We start from the raw sequence: 27,694 nt of genomic DNA, 5'->3' as shown, positions 1-27,694 counted from the left end.
AAACCCCAGATATGTAATTAATTAGCCCCCGGTCAGTTCTGATAATAAATACATTAATTTCCTTAGAATATCTAAGTTGTATGTGAAAATCCTGGAATCTAGACGGACGTAAATTCCTCATAAAATATCTATAATAAAATGAGAGCTATTCAAAAACAACTGAACTCATATTTAACGAAATATGTTGAGTTGACAAGCTATGAAAATGACGTTCGAACTGTTAATTTTGGTATGCTCTAGGATATTATTTTCCCAAAAATGCCATCCATTTAATAGGGTCTTTTTGATGTACAAGAATAGCCATTTGGGCGCCCCATATCCAATCAAAAACCTGACAGGATCTAAAATTTTAAGCACATAGAGAAAGTAGAATTTCAGTTGAAAAATTCGAATAAATCCGTGGAATCATTTCCTTGTGAAATATACTTTTGCATTGAGCGTGGATACTAGCACCTCGCATCTACCGACAAGTTGTACCGAAAGTTAAACAGTCCCAACATTTATCTTACTCTATGCTTGACCTATACTCCATGGAAACATTCAAGGACTTGGACTCGGTGAGCAAAGAATCGAAACTCGACTTGGACTTGCAGTATGAAGACTTTTCTTACCACTTTTTGACCCCGTAGTGGAATGCTATGTACCCAAAAAATACACCCTTCTTGAGGTATAAATAGTTAAAATAAATACAAAATACAATAATTTACTTTCATATAATATGTAATTAAATTTTCATATCTTAACATACTAAATATATATATGCTCTTTTATGCAGGTACTTTGAAAAAATAAAATTATAATAATGAAGATTTATAACTTTGTATGCTCAAAAAAAAAAAAAATCAAGGAATTAAAAAAACGCACTCGATATTATTATTAATAATAATAGTAATTATAATATAATTTCTGACATAAAGTCGAGGTGAAAGACTTTCTGAAACAAATAAAATAAATAAAACAATCATTTGCTAAGTAACAGAAGGGAACAATTGTTATGTATACGTACATATGTCTTGATCCTTCAAAAGATAAATATAGCTGATAGATAGGGGGTGGGCGGGATAGAAGGTTTTTTATATATTATTGGTTAAAAAATGTGCATTGCTCTAAAATTCAAGGATATATAAATTAATTATTTTTTTAATATTGTTATTTGTAATATTGATAAAGAAAAGACAGAGAGTAAAGTGAAGAAGCAGAGATTGGACGAAGAGATCATCTTCATACGAAAAATAATGGTTTTAAAAGTAAATGAAATAACTAAAAAATGGACAGATCTTGCAAGAAAATTATGAAGGATATAGAACGCATAGTACATAATAACAATCATATGTGAATAATATATTAATAGGATAGGTAAGGCTAGGAAAAGAGGAATTGTTTAATTTGATGAAAGTATAATAATAATTTGCTTAAGAATATAAAAGCAGTAGTAACATGGTGGTGTCTATATTTGAAAAATAAAAAATAAATTCACATAAAATGAATCTATTTCTTGGATATACATAATATGGCCACTTAAGTGAGCTTTATTATAGAAAAATATATCTTTTTGAAGTACAAATCGGATTGAAAAATATATTTGTATATATATATATTTATTTTAAAGGGGGCGGGGGGGGGATATCACACTTGCTAACTCAATCAATAAATTTTCTCTATGTGTGTGCTTTGTTTTGCTTAATATTAAGTAATAATATAGACACCATACTTCAAGTCTTTGATATATAAATATGGATATTAAAGGTATACATATATAAATTAATCATAATGTATGTAGGCTTGCATTAATGAATTTAAAACTTTTTTTAAGTAGAGAGAAAGATGAATCCAAAAGGATTTCCTCTTCTCTCGATCCTCATCCTCAAACTCAGTTTTTCTTCAAATAAGATGCAATAGTCACGTATATAATTGCATTTTTTTTGTTTCTTAAATTTTGTAATCCTCCAATACTTTTGGATAAAACTTAATTTGCTCTTCTACTGGATCATAATTCCCACCTAGATAGTAGAGATCGTTGTTTTCATAAATGGTGTTAATACGAGCAGGCTCTAAGGATAGCTTGTTGAAATATTCAGAAATGGGTAGTACGTCACAACCATGGGATATGGTTTGTACATCATTCTCATCATAATGATAGGATTCAAAAAGCGCTCCCTGAAAAAATAAGAGGATTGCAATCAAATGATATAGATTATATTAACCAACATATTATTATGTGGCGCGTTTACACAGAACCAAGGGTTCTCTCAAAATTGAGTCTGGATTAGATTTGTATTCTTGGACAAATCATTGTTCGTTTTATCAGCAAATCATTCTGATTAATCATTTGAAGGCGTCACAAATTGCCTTTAAAGTAGCAAAATTTATCGTCACAATGAAATAATTAGAAATGGGTAATTGTATTTGAAAAGGCCATAATAACATTCTCATTAATCAAATGAAGGCTATAGACTACAGTTAAAATTCATGAATATCTCAAATTCTTTCAAAAATTTGAATACAAAGCCATGAATTAACATAAATATGCAGCTGAAATATTCGGCTACGTGTAGGACATATAATGTAAAGAAAAAAAAATCGATAGGACATTTCCCTTTTCTTAATTATTGTTCAAAATTGTTGATGTGTTGACGGCTCGCATAGTATATTGTTTCGTGAGGCTAAACTTACAGGCAATTTCAAGTTATTCACTTCATTCCCTTCTTTGGATTTTCCTTTGGTCTCACAAGCATGGTAGAACCAACGGACTTTTACTCTCATGTTCCTCAAATTATTTGAGCCCTGAGCCTCCCACAGGGATTCTAAACGTCCAATATAGGGTCTATCAGGTCTACCAGTTGATAAAAATACGGCACAAGCTCCTACGGAAAGGGTTTCGTCATCATCTCGTTTAATTGCATTATGAAGGATCCTTCTTCCCTTCTTTATACCATTGTCCGCCCAACACCAAAGCTGTTGAGCAGGTAGGAATGCAGCCATAGACGACTTGTTATTCTAAAATAGAGAAAGCATAAAAAAAACTTCGTTTAATAAAGTACTAAAACATTAAACAACAATTATATAAACCCTTCTTACCGTTAAAGATTTGATATTTGGCTGATTCATCTCAGGAGATGATTTTATTTTGAATTTAAGATCTGAGGACTTAATAATAACTTTTGGAACATGTTGCAAAACATCCTTTCCATTTCGGAACACCTTGCTCGAAACTTCGTCTTTGGCATCAATGGTTTTATTCGAAGAGATTGAACTTGTAGATAAAGCTGAGTCCGTTGAGAACATACGTTTACGGCGACATCCAAACGCCATTGGATCTGGTTCATATTCTATTATTAGGGGAAAAAAATTAGATAGTTTATGAGTAATGGATCAAGTTGGTCAATTGGTTAGTTTACACTTACGAACTAATGGATAATCTGGAGGTAAATATCGTACACTATCAATATGAATGTCTCTACTGTCTCCATCATCCAATTCTACATTGACAAAGTAATTGGGATCAAGTTTTGGATTGGGAGACCCTGGCTCACCAATTGTACCAGGGTAGAGATGATTATATTTCTGACTCCAATATGCACAAACGCGGGTTCCAATGGGAACATCATGAATACTGGTTGGCTTGACTTCATAGATCTATAGAAAATAAAATGAGCATGACAATCAAATATAAACAATTGGATAGATAATTAGGCTGAATTTTCACATCTCCCAGGTGTGTACCTATAGATTACAACGTGCATGGAATGGTCAATTAATTTCTAAGAACTTTCAATAATATTACAATCTTCAAATCTAGACAATTATCCTTATTTTCAAAATGAAGAGGTACTATGATTCAAAGTGTTTTTTGCTTGTAGGTGAGAAAATACCTCGATAAACTAAATTTTGGAAGCACATAAAGTTACCAATGTGCTTGTAAATTTTGATATACTATTGAGTTTTCGCTCATACAAATATCTAACAGTTTAAATAAGAGAGTATTTTCGTTCTGAAAAGGAAGATAATTGTTGAAATTTGAAGATTCTTAGAAATAAATTTCCCAATGGTCCGTTCCAAAGTTATACACTTTGTAACGACTGTACACTTACGAAAGATGTGGGAATTCACTTTCAATCCTTTTTACTTACAGCCTCCTTTAAAACTTCTTCACGGGAAAATATGTGAGGTTTATTCCCTCGCTCCTTATCGACAATTACTCCATAAATATCCGGTGGACTGATGGCTTTTATTGTACTTGGATGAAAATGTCCTTCAATCTTGATTAAAACACGAAGTCCATCTCTGAGATCATGCGCACATAATAGGCAATCCTCTGGGGCTATAAGAAAGGATTTAATTAATATTTTATTGAGAAAATGATATAACAAGGTCTAAAATATTAGTGTGGGTTTGGTCTGAAAATCATTGATTTGGTCTAGCTGAAAATATAATATTTTTTGTTGGAGGCGGGAACTAATTCGATCCGTTAAAGGAGTTCGGTCAGAACCGGCCTCGTAGAGTTTAAAATATTTCAAATATATACAACTCGATTATAACTCGGATGAGGAGAAAATTGTTTATAGAGTGACAAAAAAATCTGTCCATAAAATCTGACCGAAAACATTGTACTACGATTTGCAAACTATTAAAGTTCAGTCCACGATTGGAAACAACTGTCGGCCCTTGACTACAGTCTGTGTGCTTTTGGGGATGACTATACTCATCATTATAAAGAATTTAGGGTTGTCAAAATAAATTTTGTTCCCTTATTCATTTTTTTTTAAATTCTATCAACAATTGTCAAAATATTTTATTTTCCTTGTCAAAAAGTAGGCCAACATCTAAGAAAAATTCTAGTCACGGCCCTAACGTAGTCTTGACATAAATATATCCCTTCATTGGTCAAGAAAAAATCTCTGAAGACTAAACCCGAAAAATAAATCGGTCTCGGGCTGAGTCTAAACACTAATTAATATATGTATGCAGTACTCACTTTTAGGACCCAAAGATTCGTCACAATCCAGATCGTTGTCATCATCAATATCCTCCTCTTCATCTGAAGTAGTAGCCCACTTCTTCTTCTTTTTGTGGGCCTTATATTTCGGAAAGGAAATATTAATGATACTTTTGTCCTCAGTAATGTCCAAACATGAACTTGTTGGAGGCGTTCGAATCACAGACACCTTCATTTTCTTCACTCTCCTCTCTTTTCTCTCGCTCTTGTCTCTTTTGTTCTTTTTATATTTTTTAGACTTTTTAGACTTCTTTTTTGGTAATTGGCACTCAAATTCCTCACTATCAGAGACTAATGTATTCTTTTTGATTTTGAGTGGGGATACGACTAGGTTATTTTCTTGAATCAATGGTTCTGGTTCTGGAGTTGATGGTGATGGATGGGGAGAAGTTGATGGTGATGGATGGGGAGAAGTTGATGGAGCGACGACACTTTCCTCCTCTTGAGACTTACCTTCGACAAAAGAGCTACTCGAATAATCATCACTGTTCATAGATTTGTTATCATGATCAACATCAGACTTTGCTTTTTGAAACACGTTAGCAACAACAGCTTGTTCTTTCTCAACGATTTCTCTTTCGTCAATAACGTCGTGCTCATCATCGTCTAAATTGAGATCTGTGGATTTATTATCATCATATTCCTCTTCCTTGACAATTTCTTCAGATTGGTCATCATCATCATCAAGGGACTGACGATTCTTTGATAAACGTAACAAGTTTTCAAAGGGATTGGGCCTACCATTTTTAAATTTATCAGTGAAGAGAGTTAAGTCGGAATTATTTTTTCGATTGGACGGTGAAAGGAAAAGTTTTTTCTTATTGCCCCAGGGATATGACAAATTTTTTTCGGGTTTACTGTTTTCAGGTTTGTACTTTTTAACAAAAGTGTCGCTAAATGAACCAGGGCAGCTCCACTCCTTATCCATTTTCTCCATCTTTATTTTCTTTGAAGAAGTATAGGTACCCGAATCTGAAGAGGATTTCCGACGACGACTTTGTGAAGATGATTTTTGTAATTTATAAAGCTCTTTATATTTCTCTTTGTATTTCCTTTGAATTTCAGCTAGGTTCATTCGCATCCCGATTTCCCATGCCTCCATGTCATCCAAGGATCTCTTCGGACTCGTAAAATCCATTTCATCCGAAGAGCTTGGAATACAGGAGGGGGACTTAACTGATTTGGAAGCGATAAATGCTTTGGCTTCTCTTTCAGCTTCCGGACTACGATAATTTCGATGGAAATCTGAGGGAATGTTGTTTAACTTTGTTAAAGTAGAGTGTGTGACGTTAGGAGGTTCAACTTTAATGGGCTCTTTCTTAGTGTCTGTTTGTGAAGACTCAAGAGTATCCGCAGCATCAATTAAAATGCTCAGATTATTTTTGCTAGACCCACCGTCTTCATTTGTACTATCTTTTGTAGAGGAATCTGTTTCCATCCGTGAAATGCCTTCAGTAAGTAGTTCAAGACCATTTACATCGCCTTCTTCATGTACTTCAGTTTTGAATTCCTTCTCAATGTCATCTTTCTTAGGGGATGCAGAAACTTGTTCCTCATCTCTATAACTCTCATGAACCTCGTCCCCAACCGAGATCTTTTCATCAGTAGTGGATGCTCTTGAAGGTACTCTAATTTCAGGAGTTGTTGTTGGACTAATCAACTCAACGAATGGTTTTTCAAATTTGTGGGAGGTCGAGTCTATTATTGATGATGATGGTATGACAGGGGAAGATGAAACATTTTGATTTAAAGCGGGACTCGGAATATTCAATCCATTCAATGAGAGCTGAAGATGTTGATGGGCAAGCCACGTATCTTGCTGCCACTGTAGATAGCCATATCCAGGGGTTGTAGCCCAAATAGGATTACTGGGTAAAAAGTATATTTGGCCAGTGATGGGGTCTTTGGCCCACTGATACCCCAATGGTAGAAGAGGAGTAGAGTCTTTATTTGGCAAAGGACACGGAACTTTGGGGATGTTCAGCGGAAAAGAAAAATCCTTCATAGATTCTTTTTTAAGGAGACATGGATCCTCTTCTTTGTCATGATTTGGCCTAAGTCGTGCCACTGCTATACCTACAGGGATATTCTCATTAGGCTTTGAAAGCTTGGAGGAAGAAAAGGACCCACTATTATTATTATCCTTTTTCAAATGAGGAATGCAATTAGAGAACATATTCGGAGAGCTTTGGTCACCAATAGAAGAAGAACTCAATAAAGAATCTGTAGATAGACATGATGAGGATGAGTTTTGGAAACCATTCTTTGGGGAACAAAAAGGAGAGCTCCAACTAGAAGAAAGCGAACCAGGAGCTGATAATGGACAAGGTGATTCTTCTTCTCGTGTGGTCTTTGTACGCAAAGGGGTTGAAGTATTCACAGAAATGGACTTCATAGATGGTGTACTCCTTTGTCTCCATTTTTTGATTGATTTGTGATTTACAGGAGTGGTTCTTGAGCAAAAGGAAAAAGATCCATCTCCGTCTTCAAAAGCTGAATCACTGTCATTTAAGTAATCAGGCTCTGAAAAGATGATATATAAACATTATTAGATAAGAAAAAACATCGACTCTTGTTTTTTCTTCTTTCCTCCTCTCACTCTTTAGAAAACCCCTTTATATATTATGGTTTCCAAAAATAAATTTAACATTGTTGAGTGCATGAGAACTATAATAATTATTCACCATCTGACAACTTTTTGACTCACAAAGAAATTAAACAGTAGGTATATTTATCTACTAAGAAAAAAAGAGTGCTCCCCACATATCCCTAGTAGAATATAGGGCACACGAGAAGAGTAGGAATTCACTCTGTCGAAATACTTTTGATTTCTATTTTATATTACATAAATATTAATAACTAGCCCATTCCGAGGTCAGACACCGCATTGTTTTTATCGAGAAATGTGAAAAGGAAGTGAGTGAGCTTAACAGTTTGGTTAAATCTTTATTAAAAGATGGAGTAGGACACAATCAAATGTATGTCTCTTACCTGACTTAATTGGGGGTGCAGTTTTCTCCTCGGATTTCAGTGACTTGGATTGTTGCCTTTCATCAAAGTCCACTCGAGGAATGACTAAAGGAGTTGCACTTGATGACGGTCGGGACGGTATTGGTCTAAATATACCCGGACTTGACATATAAGGACGATCATTATGACTATGAGCCATTGGAGGCGTGCTCGTTGGTGGGCTTTTTAAACTCAAAGGTAAATACGATGAGGAATGTGAATGTGCCGGAGATGGAAGAGACATCAGAGGAGAGCTGCTTCCAGCACAGAATATTCCATTCAAACTTAAGTTTCCAAGACCTGATGTATATATAGGGTTTAAATATAAATAATTAATGCCTATGAAGAACAGACCTATATAGATTACATTACCTTGAGAAGGGGATATTGCCTTTAAATAGTGATTATAGGGCTCCCAATTGGATGCTGGTGCACTCCCTCCTGATGTGCCATTCAAATGATTCAAATGACTATTATAGGTTTGACTACAATGGGTTTGAAACCAGGCGAGAGGAGATGGAGGTGGAAGAACTCCATTATGATTGATGGGTGGAGGAGCTGAGGGTGCTCGAAAATAGTCCCTCTCATCTTTTGGGAGACTTGGTGTCAAGGGTACTTTGATCATAGGAGGATTCATATTTTTAAATAATGATGCTGTTTCAAAGTTATATCAAAAATGATGATCAAGGCTTCTCGACTCTTAGATATTTGATTTTAAGACACTCAAATGATCTATTTGATTTTTTGTAAAAAAAAAATATTGCTTTTTGGTAGCGTCCAGAATAGAAGACGGAGAGGAAAAAGTCTCTGGAACCTGAAAAACAAGCAAATATTATATAATTATAATTATTTATTAATAGACATGAAAGGGGTATAACTTATCTACATAATATCTAACCATCAGTAACATACTCAAAAAAGTTAACTTAATCAAAAAAACTCATACATAAAAGGAAGATAGAAGTTACTTCCTACTTCCGTCTTGAAGGGCATTGAATCTACCTATGTTGTGTGTACATGGTCATAGGTACATACATGTATATTGACTCTTTAAGATTCAAAAACACAACAACATTCACTTTTTTATTGTAGACTTTACATACATGTGTAGTGCAGGGAGTGTGGTAGCTCATAAGTATATCATCAGGACTAAGTCATTGTAATTTATTAAAAATAAATTACAATGACTATATGTACAAGGATTTCCTCTAACACAAATATGAAAATGTATATTATGTCTCCATGTTCTCAATATCTGTTATATATGTCCTGTACAAGTTGTTACTTATATAAGCCAATTGTAAAGGTTGCAACCAATGAATGGTCGATATATTAATGGTGAAATACTCGATGAAAAATACTCATTAATAAGGACGTATTCTGTGGTAAGGTTCAAATGCTCACATTATATTACTTGTAAATACATAGTAATTAAGTAATTTTATTAGATCAAAATGAAATTAGTCTATATATATATCAATTACTTCTGGGTTAGTAAAATGACTGATGTTATAATAATTAAATAAAGGGCAATGAGAAATTGTAACTGGAATTGGAATTTGTATACATTGTTGATCCGGAATGAGGGTCATAATTAAATGTTTTACCAAAAAAAAAAAAAGAGTATTTTCTTTTTAATGACACGAATTGATTTCTTAATTATCCTTTGAATTTTTACATGTAGGTCGTGAGTTAACACAAAAACAATTTTGAACTAAAATTAAGTAAAGGAGTAATGTCCAATAGCATTTTTTACATCAAAAATACATACAGTCCAATATTTCGTAAACCGATTTTGGTTTATTAATTATAGACTTTATAATCAAATTTAGAAGATGAGTTGAGATACCCAAAAATGTTGCTAATTATAGCTTATAATCTTTATTTGATTGATCAGAAGGGGCTTTCAAATATAAAATCTATTCATTTCTAATTATTTGATTGTGGCGATGAATTTTACTTCAAAGGACTAATAATCATAATAATAATAATTTCTTGAGATCATACAAATTTAATTTAAATTCAATTTTGAGAAAAATCATTCTAGCTTATGTTTGTGTTGATGGACCACATTTATGTAATAATATCTATGTAGATATGAGGAAGGGAGAAACGACTAGAAAGTGACAATTCAAATTATGGATAAATAAAGTCATAAGTAGGCCTCTAATAGGTAAAATAAATTCAAAGGACACGTTAAGCTCTCAATTATTTAAGGATATTTAACACGTCTTATTTTTATTGTATCTTGCAACCTTTCCTACGAAAAAAAATAAAAAAAGAGATGCAAAATCAATAGGTAGTAGTTAGCCAATAATTGTTGAGAATTATTCACAGCATTATTATTATTGGTTAATTCAAAATCAACCAATCAATGTTGCTTAGACCACTAATTAAGGGAACAAAGGCAGAAACATCGACAGCTGACAAATAAATACCTCGTTAGTGTGATGTTATGTCGTGTTAACGATCCAAGATTATAATAAATGGTAATAATTACAAAAAATTTATAGATATTTGGCAGCTATCACAACGTATCAAGCAAACGTGAATAATACATAACGAACAACTGTCAACGCACTCTCGAAATATCTTCACCCACTTCTTTCTTTACTGTACTTATAACAAATAAGTAAAGCCTCAAAGCAAATGCATAATAGTCAGTGCAATAGAAAAAAGAAGAAGAGAGAGTATTTTTATATAAAAAGACGGAATTCATGCAGTAGTATAATACATGATATAGTGCTTTAAAGTCTCATTCCTAATAAGTGTACTTAGAAGGCAGAGTGGCATTAACAATTTAATTCCCCCGAGAGGGAGTTCTCCATATATGTAAGCTGTAAGAATCTCAGTCCAGACTCGAAAAATATGTATTTGAATACCACTCTGCATATAGTTTAGATACCATAAAAAATGATACAAATCAGTGCTTATTTGAGTCCCAAAGCATGTTTTTTATTAACTAAGACATTATTTGGAGATGAACTTGATCCGGATTCGAATACAACTATGCGTATTATGTTTCTAAGTTCATAAAAAATAACACGAGTCAGTCCAGAGTTGGACTCAAATCATGTTTTTATGAATTAAGACCTGATTTGGACTCGACTCCAAACGAACATGGACTAAAAAAATGATTACTCGAGTACAACTGAGCATTTTATGATTCCGAAACTATAAAATTTGAATCGAATAAGTCCAGATTTGCATTGAAATAATGATTCTATGAATTAAGAGCGGATTTGGACTCGAAATCAAATTGACTAGACTCGAAAATGTATACTTGAATACTGCTCTGAGTCTCTATAAAATTATTTAAGTTAGTCCTGACTAGGACGCTAGTCATGTCTGTATCTGATTCGGACTCGAAAGCAAATGGACTTCAAAAAGGTGGCCTAGAATAGAACCTAGCATTTTATGGTTCTCAGTTTAAGTTAAGTCTATAAAAAATGACTGAACTGATTTACTTAATAAAAGTACTGATTGAAGTACTCTGGTTACATTTTTCGTATATCCTAATAATGAGAGCCAAACACTCCCGAGAGAGATTTAGATCCCTTTATTTGAGTTAAGTATTTATAAATTGTTCAAATTGAAAAAAAAAAAAGGAAAATTAATTTGTTATTGCCTGTCCTTCCCAATGTGAATAATTTGGCAAACAAAAAAACAAACAATTGCAAAACAGTTTTTCCACCCTTTTAGCAAGAAATAGGGTGGAAAAAAGAGACCGGAAGTATCTTCCTACAGCACCATAAAAATAATAAATAGAGAGAAATAGTGGGGGGTATATTGTACAACGTATTTAAAAATATATATTATTAAGAAAAGAACATAAAAGAATCCGGCCTAAAGTCGTCGTTCTCAGCTAAAAAGAGAATCCACAACAAGAAAAGCAAATAAATAAAAGTAACGTGTGGTACTAGTGATACTCTTCCAAAACCGGTTTTGACGTTTCCGTGTGTCATAACAACAACAACAACAATAAGTCAATGGATAAGAAGAAGAGAGAAAAAAATAACAAACCCAAATACATATTATATTAATTCGCGCAACCTCTTATATCTAACATTTCTTGTGAAACTCACGCACAAATGTCGTTCATTAGGAATGAATTACCTAACTCCGATTTGTATATTTTTTGTGACAGCCACGAATTTAATAGCTCATTAGGATTTACGTATGGAAAAGGGGATTGGCAGAGCATTAGGGGACGCATGTCGGGAGATAATCTCACCCAAAAAGGGCCCCAACCCTTCTTCTACAATACAACTTCATAATATAAATTAAAATGTAATTTACCTTAATTTTACTGAGATTTTCTAGCAATTAAAAGTATATTTCGACACACTTTTAAACCTCGAAAGCAAGAGGATTTTTGTAATATGAGCATGTTGATGTCAACGAAGGATTAAAGAATAATAGTGCACTCGTAGACGGAATTTGGCACCTCACACAAACATATAATAATGCTCCTTATTCACAAAATGAATTCACTCTCACACAAAAACACCATGATCCCAAACGTTTCTCCAATACTGTTTTCATTCAAACTTCTTTTTTTTAAATAACAAAATATATTGCTATAACTTTAATACTGACACAAAAACGTTTCAGTAACGGGAAAAAACTGGATATTACACGGCCTTCACTCCGCATTCAAAAAAGGAACTAAAATTAAAGGAATAATATTTGAAAAACAAGTCCGTCCGCGGTCACTGAAGGATCCAAGAGCGGACACTAACACGCTTCATCGCGCTCCTTTTCTCTTCATTTCTCCACTTTTACTCCTCTCTCTTCTCCTTCCCAAGGAATAACAATATAAATGCCTGCCCGTTGTTACACAGTCAAAATCCTAAGTGACCCACCAGCTTACATACATTCTCTTCTGTGTATACTACATTATATTTTTTATAACAGAAACCTAACTGCCGTTCTTCATCTTTCCACAATAATAACCTTTCAACTTACATATTACATTATAGTAATATTTCCCATTTCATTTCGTTGTGCGTCAGAATCTCACATAGTTTCCCGCCTATTCAACGGTTTTTAACGACGAAGAATTAAATACGCAAAAACATTTTGGGAAGAGGGATATATATATATTAGGGATAGATGAATGTGTCAAAACAAAAGTCTCCCTCTATTAGGGTGACTATTTTTCTGGAATTCTCAAAAAGAGAACATGTGGGGGGGATCAAAATGTAAAAGTATGATCCAAAAATAATTAAGAAAAAAAATCGCATATCGTATTTTTACAAGTTTTATCGACTGATAAACGAGAAAAGAAGTAATGTCGAATAAGAGGGATGCCTTTTAATTTATTTAAATTACATTTTTTTTAGAAGACGTAATATTTTGATGACCTTTTCCTCGGAAACATAATCTTTTGACGACTTTTTTACAATAATTTCTTAAAATGAAAGAAAAAAATCATGTTTTTAAGAAATTCGATTATGCATTATTTAAATTTTATAAAAGCAATTGTTCGAATAAAATAAATTTAAAAAGATCCTTATTCGAATAATTTTTGTTTGATTAACATCTCTACATGTGGCCCCATAAGTTGTGGGAGGGCCTATTAAAAAAATTTAAGAATAAAATATTAATACATTTTGATTTTTTTAGAGATATTTTGGATCTTATTTTTTTTTTTTTATATTAAAACAAAATGATTCTTCTTTCTTATTTTCTAATTTGATTTTTTAAAGTCCATTTTGAAGTGTTGCTTGTCTCACAAAAAATAAACTCTGGGTACATCATAAATTGACAAAAAAAGCACCCGGACGTTTTGGAAAATAGGTAAAAAGAACACATGTTTCGGAAAAAGAGGTAGTTGATCACCCTAGTCTCTATATATACGTTGGGATCAAGGAGCAATTTCTATACATTTTATAACTTGTATAAACAGATTGTACAAGTTAAAACTTCTACGCCTCATTTAATTACATCATCAGTCATTTTAATTACCAATATTTAGTTGTTGCTATCATTTCATTTTGACCTATTAAAATTATGCATTTATTAAGTATTAAGGAGTAATATAAATGTGGACACTTGAACCAATGTGCCACAGAGTATATACTTGTCAATTAATCATTTTCATTAGAAAAATCAAGGATTTATTTATATATCGACACTTCATGGAATATTAAGTTAATTTATTATACTCATCACAATTAGGACTCTAAATCCTTCATTTCATTTTCGAGTTGCAATTTGTACAATCGGGGAAGGCCGTAGGCTGTAATGGGGGTGTTCTTCCATTATTATACCTCGCATTGGATTGAAAAAAAAGAAAAAAAAAGAAGAAAGAAATCGCTTTTCTTAAAAACGTTCATTAGAGAAAAATGACATATTTTAAATTAAATTTTGATAGAGCCCTGCTGACGCTAACACCTATTATCCTTACAAAAATTGGGATTTGGGTCCCACAGCAAAATCTATTTGCAAGTGGTGGTGTGTGTGTGTGGGGGGGGGATTATATTATATAATGATAACACCATAGTCCAGCGACCTCTTTAGATAAAAATATTACACTTAGTCTAAAAATGTGGATACTAATGGGTCTTATCCAGGGGCGTCCGCATGAAAGGGTTGTATCCTCTCCTTCCTAAAAAAAAAATGGTGTCTTGGTTTATTAAAAAACTACTGTTTGGTAATAAATTGTTTTGATATGAAAACAGGAGTAATTTTTTTTTCTATTTTTTCAAATTTTAAAAAACCAAGTTCCTTCTCCCAAATATAACGCCCCTGCTATAGTACAATCAGTTTTGCATAGGGCCAAGCAATTGCTTATGCCATTCCTGCGTAGAATTTGTTTAAACAAGTTACAACTTGTAGAAATTCGCACCTTGTACATATAGTAACTGTTTAACGTCTGACAAAACTTGTCGGCAGATGCACGGCGCTAGTATCGCACCATAGCTCAATAGAATTTGAAAGGATTATTATGGCTGAAAAAATTAGGAAATATGAAAAATCCAAACTCAGGCATGTTTATACCACATGAAAATGATAGCAATTTTTTCACATAAATTCTGCCTTTTTATTAGTGTTTACAATTTGACATCTTGTTATGTTTGGATTGGTGAAAGGGGCCGTAGTGACCATTCTTGTAGATCAAACAGTCCCTATATATTATTTATTTTATTTTCTATTTAAAAAAGACTACATCCACCCCTCTCAAACTACACATATCCCTAATACATACGTCACACTCGTATCTAGTTCGTTTCAGTTATAAAGGAGTTTTTTAGTTTCGCGGAAAAAAAAAAATAAAGTTCTCATTGAATGGAATTATTTCCCTAGGTTGTTGTTTCCCGAGTTTTTATTATTTTTATTATTTCATGATGAGGTTCTCCATGAATAATACTATGTACAGAAGAATCGTTGTACGTTGTATGTACTTAAAAAAATCGTTAGGTCGGTTAGTTAACTGCTGCTCTTGTCTTCCCCCCCCCCCTTCATGGAATTTTGACACTTAAATTAAGATTTTTTTCATAGATTAGACAAAAGGAATGCCTACTCCGCTTCGCTACTCACTCCCTCCCTCGCCGGCGTGGCGCCTATCTCCATGCTCTTTCAATATTGTAAGATGATTTATAGGCCTGTTCTACATATTATATTATTTTATCATATTAGTCTGTTTTGACAAATTCACAACATATTATTATGAATAGTTAATACTACTTCTAGCGAGTGTTGGCGTATATAGAATGATAATTATTTACGTAAAATGTGATGTTTGAACATATAACAACTATTTTTAAAGTAGAAAAAAATCATCAACGGAATTGAATTATGTTTGTTACACAAAGAAGGTATTTTCATAAAAAGGTCATTCTTATAATAATAATAAAAAAACCCCCACCATTTGCAAAAGAACTATTCTAATTTGTCTTATATAAAAAAGATGGAATTTAAAAGCAAGAAACAAAAGCACAAACATTTATTTTTTCCTCAAGCCCTACTCACGCTAAAACTGCCCCTGGTTATAGTCTGTTAAATTGATGATGGGTTAGGGAACCTCGGACTAGGAGAAATTCCACCATACAGCCCTTGGCTAGGGTCAGAATCTGAAGAGATAAATTAATCGTGAATTAGATGGTGGAAGAATCCATAGAATGAATGGAATCAGTGGCCCGATCATAGGATTCAAGCCCCCTTCCCCACAACTTCTAATGCTTTATTTCTAGTTATATCAATAAAAAATGTTTGTCATCCGTAAAAAAATTCAGCTGTCAAAATCTTCGAAATTCTCTTTAGCTCCTTAAAAAATTTATCAGTCATTTTTTTTACTGAAAAAAGGTCATTCGTTTTAATTTAGTCTCTTCCAAGCAAATTATACATATAAAAAACTGAATCAACATTCAATCAATATTTTCTATGGTGGGGGGCACTTAAGAAAAATCCTAGTCTTGGACCTGCAGGAAGAGGTCCTCCAAATTATAACCCCCCTCTTCTTCACCTGAAAATACAATAATATGTCGCTAGATGCCATCATCATCTTTCAGCATCAGCTATTTTATATAATATTCCTATATAAAACGGAGTTGGAAGCAGGGATATTAATTTAATTTTGGGAGTTGTGTTACCCAATTGAAAGATATTTCTTTTTCTATATTATTGACAACATATCTATTGCTCCCAGTCATAGATGACGTCAATTTTCTTCTTTTAAAATCATTACTTTTTAGGGTTTAGGATTGTTCAACTAAAAACCAAAAAAATACTAAACAATTATTAAATTCTATTAGGTAATATTTTATTCTTTAATTTTACAAATTTTAAATCTTTTCGGAAATTGAAATATGGGCATTGGCCACTCTAATCTCTAACGTCTGAACTTATAAGTACATAAAGATAGTTAAGATCTTTTGCTCCCTTACTTATATTTCAAAAAAGCAAAGAAAAAAGATCCTATCTCAATTACGACTCCTTTTATCTGGTCCTTAATTGGTGGAAGAACACCCAGGATGTTAGCCAATCGTCCTTTGAAGATGTCTCTCTAATGAAGCCCCCAAAAAAAAAAAAAAAAAAAAATCACATAATAACATTCACCCCATTTTCATATATATATATATTATAGAGGCAGAATAAGTTCCTTATCAGAGATGATTATCATATTATTATGATGGTAGTTTGTAGTTCCTATCTGAACATGTGTTTTTTATTGTCCAAATTATCTGATATTATCCTGATATTCTTGAAGAGAGAACATACAAGTATAAATGCATCACTTGTGCTTTAAAGACAAAGATTGCCACTGATGATTAGTTGCAGAGCAATAAGCGGTAGCCCTTGTTGTTCTCGTACTAGAATTGAGGATCGTCATCAAAGTCCTTCCTACTTATAGCTTTGTTAGATAAAGAGTTGAGTTTATGTAAATTTCATTCAAATAATAGCTGTTCACAGTAATTTAATCAACCCCCATGACAGCTATGCTGCTCTCCTTCTAAACTTCTTCAACTGATCAGGGTGACCACGAACTAACTCTCTTTCTTTTAACATACCGGTGGATAATAATAATATTTTAATCTATGGTATCAAGTCGAGTTTGCAACTTTTCAAAATATGGACTCGAGTGAAAAGTATATTTTTGTAATTAAAAATGAGTAATTAGGAGTCTACTTGTGATGATGACAATGCGATAATTGAAATGACAATAGTTAATTGATATATTTTTGACTTTAAAAAAAAAATTAATTAATTATAAGTATTCTGTAACAACTAATGTTCAAATGCCTTCAGTTATAATAATCTAAATACATAATTACCAAGTAGAATGAAGTAGTAAAATAGCTAAATACATACATGCGTGTACATAACTGACACTGCAAAGAACATCAATCATCATGTTATAATGGAGATTTAGCATTGTTTAGAAAAATATCATAAGTACGCTGTCCTGCGACATAATAATAGAACTCCCCCAATAAATATAATATCACGCTGTTACCTCTATTGTATCACACAACCTTTTCTTAAAAGTAAACAGGAAAAAGGCCCAAAATAATTTTGCAGTTAGCCAAAACTTTCCAACTTTAGAACTATTATTCCATAATTGTTGTTAACTGTTTGCAGCTTAGCCAAAGCTAGTTCAAATTCAACCAATCAACGCTCAAATTACTAATTAAGGAAAAGAAGAAGACATATCAACAGCTGACAAAAAATTTTTAGAAAGGAATTTAGTTTATATATGTTGCACCCCAAAAATATTTTAGATTTTTGTATTTCGTTGCTTTAATATTTTTTTTTTATTCAAAGCAATTTTTCATCATGTGACCTTAATTCTTCATACAAGCTGACGTATAAAAAAAGTCCCTGCACCGTAAAGAGGAGTCATGTTCACCCTAATATATAGAAAGTTGCAATTCTGACACGTTTTGTTAAATTTATTTTAGCTCTCAATCTTTCCTCTTTTTTATAGAAGGAACAGAAAAAGGCACAAAATCAGTTTGTAATTAATTACATCAGCAATTTTTCCGTGCCAAAGAATTGTTATTTAATAATTGTTGAGAACTGTTCCCAGCAAAAAAACAACAACAAATCTTTCAATTAACGTACAGAACACGGATAGTGTGAGAAGAAGTAGAAAAATCGACAGTTGACAACCAAATACATTGTAAATTTTAGTGTTTGTGAGGTAACACCCTGAACTCAGCACATAAATTGTCCAAAATGGCTAAATACATGACATGACATGATGTGAATGAATTTATTTCAATTAGTGAAGAGATGGAGGGGTGATAAATTTTGAGTCATTTCTAGAGAACCAAAGTTAGTAATTATTTCCGTGGATTTTCACATTTCTCCAGAATTCATGGAAACACGTAACTTTTTTTTTTTTTTGCATATAATATACGTCTTTATTTATATTTATACGCAGTACTAGCTTAAAAGTTATACCTGGGCTTGCAAACATAATACTTATATATAAGTTGTTTTTATTCTTTTGCAACGAAATAATATGAGAAGATATACATGCGTTTCCTTCACTCCAAGCAGTAAAAAAAAGGTTGCGTTAGTCTTTTTTCTTTCTATTTGTTGATGAAGATGCCATTTTAAAATTTCAAAACAGGGCTCTCAAGTTTTGAAATCAGTTTGGTGAAGATTTATAATCTTACTACATAACGTCATCAGTGTTATGACGCCATTTAACCATTTTTAAACAAATTCTGATAAATGAAGAGCAGAAAAATTGTTACTAATATTTAGGGAATTATGATTGGGTTGTATCAGTCCTTAACATGGGACTAAAAATCGGTATCGTCCTACGTCTCACCCTATAAAGACTCCCACATTTTAGTGGACCTTCTAAAAAGGACTTTCATTTCCATTAATATTATAGCTCAGTGCCTTTGTTTACCAGCTTTTTAATTATATTAGTTTGTAAATAAGTGGACAGAGAACGGCAAGTTTTTGCTGCACGATAATACAACTCCTTGAATGACAATACTCGTATCATTTGATATAGTTATATTTAGGTATGTAAATTAGCTATCGTATTAAGTACTTTCGCGATGTCCTTTTTGCCTCAGGACATCTTATCATAAATCCATTTTGCATCAAAGATTCTTCACTTTAAAATATAAGTAAATAATGAAAGAATTATGTCAAAAAATTCCATAAATTTATCTAAATCGTTAATAAAATTAGTACAATAATAATAATAATAAAAAACAAGGAACAGGACAAAGATTCAAACGGGAGAAGTGCTAATCAATACTCCGATAATAATAATTATTAGACATGATAGATGAAGGCGGGATATTACATCTATCGAGATTTTTTAAATATGCGTGCATGTATTTTTAAGGACTTTCCATATTACAATCTTCAACCCTCAACAATTATTTATTTCAAAATCAAGTGGTTCCGTGATTTAAAAGGAACCTTGTTTGGAGAAGATAAAATGCCACATAAAAATAATTTTGGAAGCATTTTAGTTACTCATATAATAAATTACAAAAGGGGGTAAAAATTACAGAGAAGATAACTGCTCCAAAATTCCTTGGTGTTTTCATGAGGACACACTCACACGTAGTTACTCAAAACTTAGACGTTCTCTCCTCATGAATAAAATAAAAATAATAAAAGCTCAATATTTGTTAAAAAATATGTCCGTTAGCACTTTAACTCGCTACTAACCCTCATTAAAAGTGACAATAATTTTTATTTTATTTTATATATATAGCTTTTCCTTTCTCTCCTTTTTGATATGAGTTGAACTAAACGCCTTTGAGATTTTATTTGTTTTGTATAGTCCTGTATATTATCAAACCTTTTTTAATACTGTAGCCAAAGCAGAGACCACTGTATATAGTGTATCCTCTATAAACGATTGATGTTACATGCAAAATGCCTCTAAGATTTCATTAATATGACTATGATATTATTTTTTAGATCAAAAATGTATTATTTTTTCAAACATCCAAATATATTACATTCTTGAAAATAAACCTTACTTTATTAATATAGATCAAATGAAGTGTATATGAATAGGTGTATATTACATATATTATGACAAGGAAATCGTTATTATAATAGGGAAAAAAACAATTGCCAATACACTAGGCCTATCTATAAACTGTGCTACTTTGTTGATTGTTTGTAAATACAACTTGTTTGTTGTTCAAAAATCTTATCCGAGACAAAAGGGATCATGAAATAGATTTTAATCATTTCTTTTTATGTCTTCTTGAAAATGTTTTTTGATACTCCAGTGTAGCTTCTATTCATTAAAATTACACACTGGAATATCTTTGATGTACTTTTCTGTACACCTATGGGCAAAAAGAACTTTAGAATCAGGTTGAGAAGGAGGAGTAGAAAGAAAATGCTGTCCAATGTTTGTGTTTTTTTTACAACTGCTCTTCAAAAAATGTTTTATGGTTTGTTTGTTACTCAAAGTTTAATTTATTGTGTTCAAACTTACTTTTATAATGCAAAAATCCCCCTCTCTGCAAACGCGATTATAACAATAGCAATAATAAGAATACTAACAGCGGGGTCAAATGAACATAAAATGGCACAGATGTACCCCTCATATGTACATCTTGAGACGCACTCATTATTAATTTGATTAATTCTAATTATTATCCAGTCTTTTTTTTTAAATGGAAAAAGAGATTTAAAAGTGTTAAAACATCTGAAGAATTATTATCATGTCTCAAAATAAACAAACTATATCTATGGTCCGTCATCACAAAAACAAGTTGGAATGACAACTCTCAAAATGGAGCCTTGATTTCATTTAATGTATTACTCGACGAATAATTATCGTCAACTTCTATTAACAAATGTCTGATCTGATTTATAATTTCAAAGCTTCACAAATTGCGCCGAGAGAAGCAAAAATTTATTATTGCCATGAAATATTGGCCATGAGCGGTGTTTATTTATATTAGTTTATAAACAAAGGGAAAGAGAGTGTCGCCATTTCGAAGAAAAATAGAACTACTCTCTGACAGGCTGTATTATTTAATATCATATATAGATATATGTTACTCACATATACGCTGTGAAAATTCTTAAGAGCATGGGTCATTTTTTCAAACAACAAGCTACATACTGTCACACCACCTTGCAGAGATTATTTTTTTAAAAGTTTCATCATGTCCTATTAGACATTGATAGATTATATTTGAAAGGATCCATTTCGGGGCAAATTAACCTTCTCATAAATCCAATTACGAATGCAAAGACTATAATCGACTGAAATATGTCTATGACATAATGGGGTGTATATTGGGATTTCTCCTTTTATTGGTTTTGTTCAAGATTATTTTTGTGGTAACTTACCCCATGATATGATATTTACTATCGCTCCCAAAATTCTGATGACACATCTATTCCTCTTCTAAATTTTAACAAGGAATTGTCTGAGAATAGAACACGAGGGGCTTCTCATAGAAAAAACTTTACTCAATTACATCATTGTTTGTAGATATCAGCCAGTCATATCCTCATCAATTTATCTTGCCTGTCTTGGTGATGATAAGATTTGTGTGGTATATTGCAACCTTTCTTCCTAAAAAAGGAGAAAAGGGAGAAAATTAGGTGGGGTTTAGACAATATTTCTTACCAACTATAGAATTCTACTTCTTAAAGTACTAAGAAAGTCCTCACATTTAAATTTGAGATAATTTGAGTCCATCCAATTCACGTTCAGTACTAACTAGAGGACGAAAAGTAGACTAATCGACAGCTGACCAAGAACTACTGGGATAATTTTTATGTTAGGTGGATAAATCGTGTGAAAATATTCTAATTCGTCCAATTTTTTTTAAGAATAATTATTTAAAACTTTAATTTTGCCTAAAATTATATTAGAATAATAAATATTAATATTGTACATTTTGTTCAAAATCAGTTGAGGTGCTGAAAAAGTACTTAACTGTAATTTATGTGAAGAGGATGGCAAGTAAAGGCTCCAAGGCCGGGTTTATTTTGAGTTGAGCCTAGGGCAAATATAAATGTAAAGGCCTTTTACTTTTTAAAAGATTATTTTAAAACAAAAAAATCAATTTTATGTTAAATAAAATACAGGCCTTTTCTCTTTTTTCAAAGGTTTTTTTTATAAGGAAATAATATGAGCATTCGAACGACATTTAAGAAAAAAATGTGTACCTTAGTTGTTAAAATTACCTAAAACCGAGCCTTTTTAAATAATTTATGTCAATATTTCATTTATTGATGCTTTTTTTTAATAAAAGTAATTAAAAAAATAAAAATAAATAGTGTATATATATAAATTTTTGTCAAAATGAGAAATACATTTTTTAAATAACGAGATAAATGAAGTTAAATTTTATAAGTTTTTTCAAAAGCTTATTATAGTAATTTTAGTAAAATTTTGAAATAAGATTATATATAAACAGTAATAGACCATTAAATTTTGAGAGGTAGCAAATTAATACCCATTTTGAGAGATCAAGGTCACAAAAAACGTTAAAACACATAATCTACCATAATTCGGAAAAATGATTTTTAACGTAGTTTTTTACTCTGCCACATAGTGCCCATTCTAGTTTTGCATATAAATTATCTTTCAAAAGAAAGTTTTATACATTTTATTTTTTTGAAATTGGACAATTGCGTTATTAATGATTAAGGCAGATAAAATAAATACTGATGCTTATTTTTCTTAAAAGACAAAATCGGTCCGTGGCACCCCTGTTCTAGGGCACAATGATATAGCCCTCTCTGAACTCTTCATAAAAGTATAATTCTTCGTTATATTAAAAATTCTCATGAATACGCCTTCATCTCTTTGTAAATAGTGACTCAAACCACATAGGGGGTTTTCATTGATAAAAGAAATCCCTATACTTAATTTTCTTAAAAAATACAATGGCATAAAGTAGGAGGGGGGCTCCTACTTTTCAAGCTGGATGACAACGCTGGACTCTTACAACAAACAATTACTTCTTCCCATCCTACTTTCCCAACAACCGCTTTTTAACGGATTTACCCACACGTTAATAAACAAACCTGCGGACTCACAACATCAACTACATAATACTATGTATGTACATGTGGTATATTGAAAATGAGCATAACAAATGACAAACTCAATATATTTTTATATCGTCAGTTTTGATTAAAATACCAAGGATTACTGCTGGATTGACTAACGTTCATTTAGGTATATCTTGTATAGAGGCTTGTTATTGTTGACCTTTTTAATCGATTAATTTCCATTAATCCTTCCTTATTTTCATCCTTTCCTTTTTTAACAACTTTTCGGTTCGTTTTAACCAATTGCAGAAAATAAAACGCTCTCATAGTAAATCCACAAATTTCCAACCTCTTTTAACATAAGGGTTGTAAAGCTAAGTTTGACATGCTAGATCCAGCCCGACATTACCCTTTAATGTATCCCCAGCCCCTCTGTCCTCCTATTACATGACTATATTTGTAGATTATGGATTGGTGTATTTATTTTTTATTGAACGAGCGAGTATAGCTAATTTATTTAATCTCATTAAATATACCTATATTTTTGCACAGATTAAAAATTGAGATGAAATTATTATTATTGATTCCGTTTAATTTTTGAATTAATATCTTCTGATTGTCCAACCTTTTTGTTATTTAAACTTTCTATGCAGAATTGGTGACAGGTCCATAATATATACAAATTATTAAAATATTTAAAATGCAAAAAGTACTGCCAAATATATAAAATATAGTCATGAATACTCATCTATGTCGATGAAAAAAATATAACTCTCGATAGAAATTAAAGTACTTGAAAAGAAAATAAACTATTACATTATAGAGAAAAAAAACATCTTTAAAAATATTTTATTTGAAAAAAAAAAAAACTATTGAAAAAAATAGGGATACAAGTTACTTTACTCTAAATAAACGATAAACCATCTAGAAGTGTATTTTTTTTCCTTCATCGTTCACTTTTTGGAATTCGCTCATTGTTTATCGTTTATGAACGATTAGCACTTTTGAACGTTTATCAACAAGCCTGGTTGTATACTAGTTGTAACTTTTGCAAGCAGATTATATAAACTATAGGTCTCATAGTAGGGACGGCTTTAACTGCGAGGTTATATATATATAGGATTTTTCTAAATTTTTTAAACGAGATTATTTGTTAGAAATATAATTTTTTTTGAGCAAACCTTTTTTCAGGAGATGACAAGCCTTTTTGGGGCCTTTTACGTTTTATTACGAAATAATATTCCTTTCTATTTTTAAGATAGTTTAAAGAAAAAAAGAATTTATCCCATTTTATTTTAATCAAGTGTCAATTCATTCTTTTGATATATGTATTGGAACTGCAGGATCTACTAAGACTGCCGTAATTACAATGGCTTCGATCCTTTCTCAAAGGCTCTAATTTAATATCAAAAGCAGTTATGAGTAATTCTTTTTACATATACTTACATTTCTCGGTGCATAATTGCATTTAGATATATTTTCATTTGTAAATTCTTTGGAAATAAACATATGAAACCATATTTTATATTAATATAAAAAAATAATTGTCAAAATAAAATTTGTAATAAAAATTAATGTGAGGAAGACCAATATTTGATGAAATGTGTAGGTTTAGATTTCAAAAATGTTAAACACAATATACTGCGTGCTTATTTTTAAAAGGACAATACAACAAGTTTTTTACATTGAAAAAGTTTTATTTTTGATAGTACCCATTTAAAGTTTTGTTTTACACAGCTTTGAAAATCAAATAAGATAAGTGACGTCCCCGATTGATAAAACTTCAATATTTTACTACCTGGTGATTTTTTTCTTTACCTTTAAATAACTTTTGATAAAGAAGTTTTGGAAGAATGTTTATTCTATATAAAAAGATTATTAGTTGATTAATTTTTTAGTTATTGGAGATCCTACGTAGATTTAAAAAGGGTTTTTTTCCTTAATAAATCCGATTCCAATTTTGAAAACTGCATCAAGAGTAAATTTTTTGACCGACATCAAATCTAATGACACCAGTTTTAAATATTTAGTATAATTATACGTGGAGTTATTGGCATTCAAAGAATTTAAAAAAATTCTAATTATGAAAATGAATTGAAAAAATTGTTTTTTGTATATAAGAAATTGAAGCAATTAAACTGATTTGTACTAACCACAGGAATAAAATATCAAGAGTTAATTAGTTAAATTTTATAAAATATACATATTGAGGGGCATTCGCAGGATTTTATAAATATATATATTTTTAGGGGGGTAGGATTATTAATGAGAAATATAAATTAAAAAAAATATATATAAATTATCTTTACGGTGGCTACAGCCCCTCCATGCCACCACTTGCAGCCTCCCCTGATAATATCTTTGCACAAGTTTCTACTTGTACAAAATCGCAGCTTATATATATATTTGGTGTAAAATCTGTTTGTTCTAGCTGTAGTTTGAATAAAGTATGAGTACATATTAGGGTCAGTGTTGGGCAAGTTGCTTCCAAAATGTAATATAGTTCATATTACGAGTTACTTGTATTTAAAGTAATACGTTTCTTTACAATATTACCTTCTTTGTAGAGTAATAAGTTACTTATTAACAGGCTTCTCACCAGCATATAAAATGCACTCTGAGGTTCTTATCTATTTCTCTGATAAATTGAAAATGGTGCGAGTACAACCACTTAGAAAATGTTAATTATCCTTCGTTGTTGCCATCTTAAAACCTCCAAACCAAATCGTCTTCTTGTTGTCTTGATTTAAAATCGTCTTCTTCTTCTCTTTATTTACGACTGTTGCGCCTTTGTTGTTTTTTCGAAGACACCTCGCCTGTGAGACAGGTCGGATTGTAACGCACGTTACCGGACTCATTTACTGTACTAATATTACCGTAATATATTTAGTAGCGCATTATATTACTCCGTTACTGCCTAATGTAATATATTACAGTAACGCATTACGCCCAACACTGTTGATTGTATTACAATTATTCTATCTGACCTAAGAATTATCTTTGAAGTCCAAATACATAATAATGAATATATATGTTCATTTTCTAGAAGGACCGTGAATCGAGCCATGGAACTCTGGATACCTAGAATAAATACGGCATTTTCCCTTCTCCCAAATCAGTCGTTTTTGCATATATTAAATACAATAATGTATCAGAGTAAAATCAGGCCGAAATACAGGGTGCAGCAAAATAAGTTCACGTTTATTATGCGTGACAATCCGCCTGTAGAATTAGTAGTAACAGACAAGTTGCAACCAAAAAATTAAATAAAAAAATTTGAAATGAAGGTATACAGTTTAGCATATAATTGAATATTTATTAGAATAGTCGATATTTATTTAATGGTTCAAGTGATGACTTTTTTTGATGATAATTACAAATTAATATTGTCTGTGGCACATTGAATAATCCAAGACGTCCATCACTTTTACATATATGGGATACAGAAGCAAAATTAATTTGTATAAATACAATTATTCAATTAATTAACTGTTGATTATTAAAATTACTGATGTGGAAATTAAATATAGTGTTATGATACGTAGAAATTATAACTTGAACACTATAAACTGTCCAAAATTATAATCCATTTCCATCAAGTGAGTCCCATTTTGTAATTATTTTTTTTGCATTTTCTCAGGATTTTATGATTGCACATGAAATAACAACCCATATTTGAAATTAGTATACAATTTTGCAAAGCATTATATTATTTCAATGCGGATTTCTGTTTTTTGTTCTTACTATAAAGCTGTCGCAAATCTTTACATGTGGAACAATAATAAAAAAAATCAAATTGAAGGTTCTCAAAATTCGTAATACTAGTAAAATTATCATTAAGGCCAATAAAATTAGATATTAAACTTCACCTATTTTTTTTGTCGGGTTGTATTATGTATAAAGTTTTGATACAATTAATATTTATAACTTGGAATTTGTCAAATTAAAAACAGTTTGTATTTAACATTATTCAATAAAGTGTTTAGAATTAATGGATTTCCAATTCAGAGCCTAATCTAAAATTATCTTGTTTCAAAACATCTTGATATTCCATTGAACCAAAAATAACCGCAAATGGTCTACATCTTTGTACAATATTTCCACTTTAGTAGCACAGCTTTATTGATAGATGTTTTGTTAATAGAAAATAGTGTAATTATATTATTTTACCGTATTTATTATACAATTTGTTTTTGCTCCATTAGCCATTGTTTACTCTTGATA

General features: G+C 31.4%; 1 protein-coding gene across 2 annotated transcripts; it reads right to left on the bottom strand.

Moving 5' to 3' along the window:
• Positions 1-702: 702 nt before the first annotated feature.
• Positions 703-13,015, bottom strand: LOC121119192 (uncharacterized). Of its 2 annotated transcripts, none has more exons than XM_040713809.2 (9): positions 12,305-13,015; positions 8,378-8,819; positions 7,988-8,305; positions 4,976-7,519; positions 4,131-4,321; positions 3,405-3,636; positions 3,079-3,329; positions 2,674-2,997; positions 703-2,157 (listed from the first exon to the last, which is right to left on the bottom strand). In XM_040713809.2, exons 2-9 carry the CDS (start codon positions 8,640-8,642, stop codon positions 1,930-1,932), a joined length of 4,353 nt encoding a protein of 1,450 aa, XP_040569743.1. In that variant the 5' UTR covers positions 8,643-8,819; positions 12,305-13,015; the 3' UTR covers positions 703-1,929. The 2 variants fall into 2 exon arrangements, with proteins under 2 accessions (XP_040569743.1, XP_071745361.1); XM_071889260.1 differs by lacking the exon at positions 12,305-13,015 and adding an exon at positions 10,444-11,890.
• Positions 13,016-27,694: the final 14,679 nt, after the last annotated feature.

The sequence above is a fragment of the Lepeophtheirus salmonis genome, chromosome 6 (assembly GCF_016086655.4).
Source record: "Lepeophtheirus salmonis chromosome 6, UVic_Lsal_1.4, whole genome shotgun sequence".
NCBI classification, from domain to species: Eukaryota; Metazoa; Arthropoda; class Copepoda; order Siphonostomatoida; family Caligidae; genus Lepeophtheirus; species Lepeophtheirus salmonis.
The sequence above is the reverse complement of the archived record's forward strand: the minus strand, read 5'-3'. Positions and strand labels throughout refer to the sequence as shown.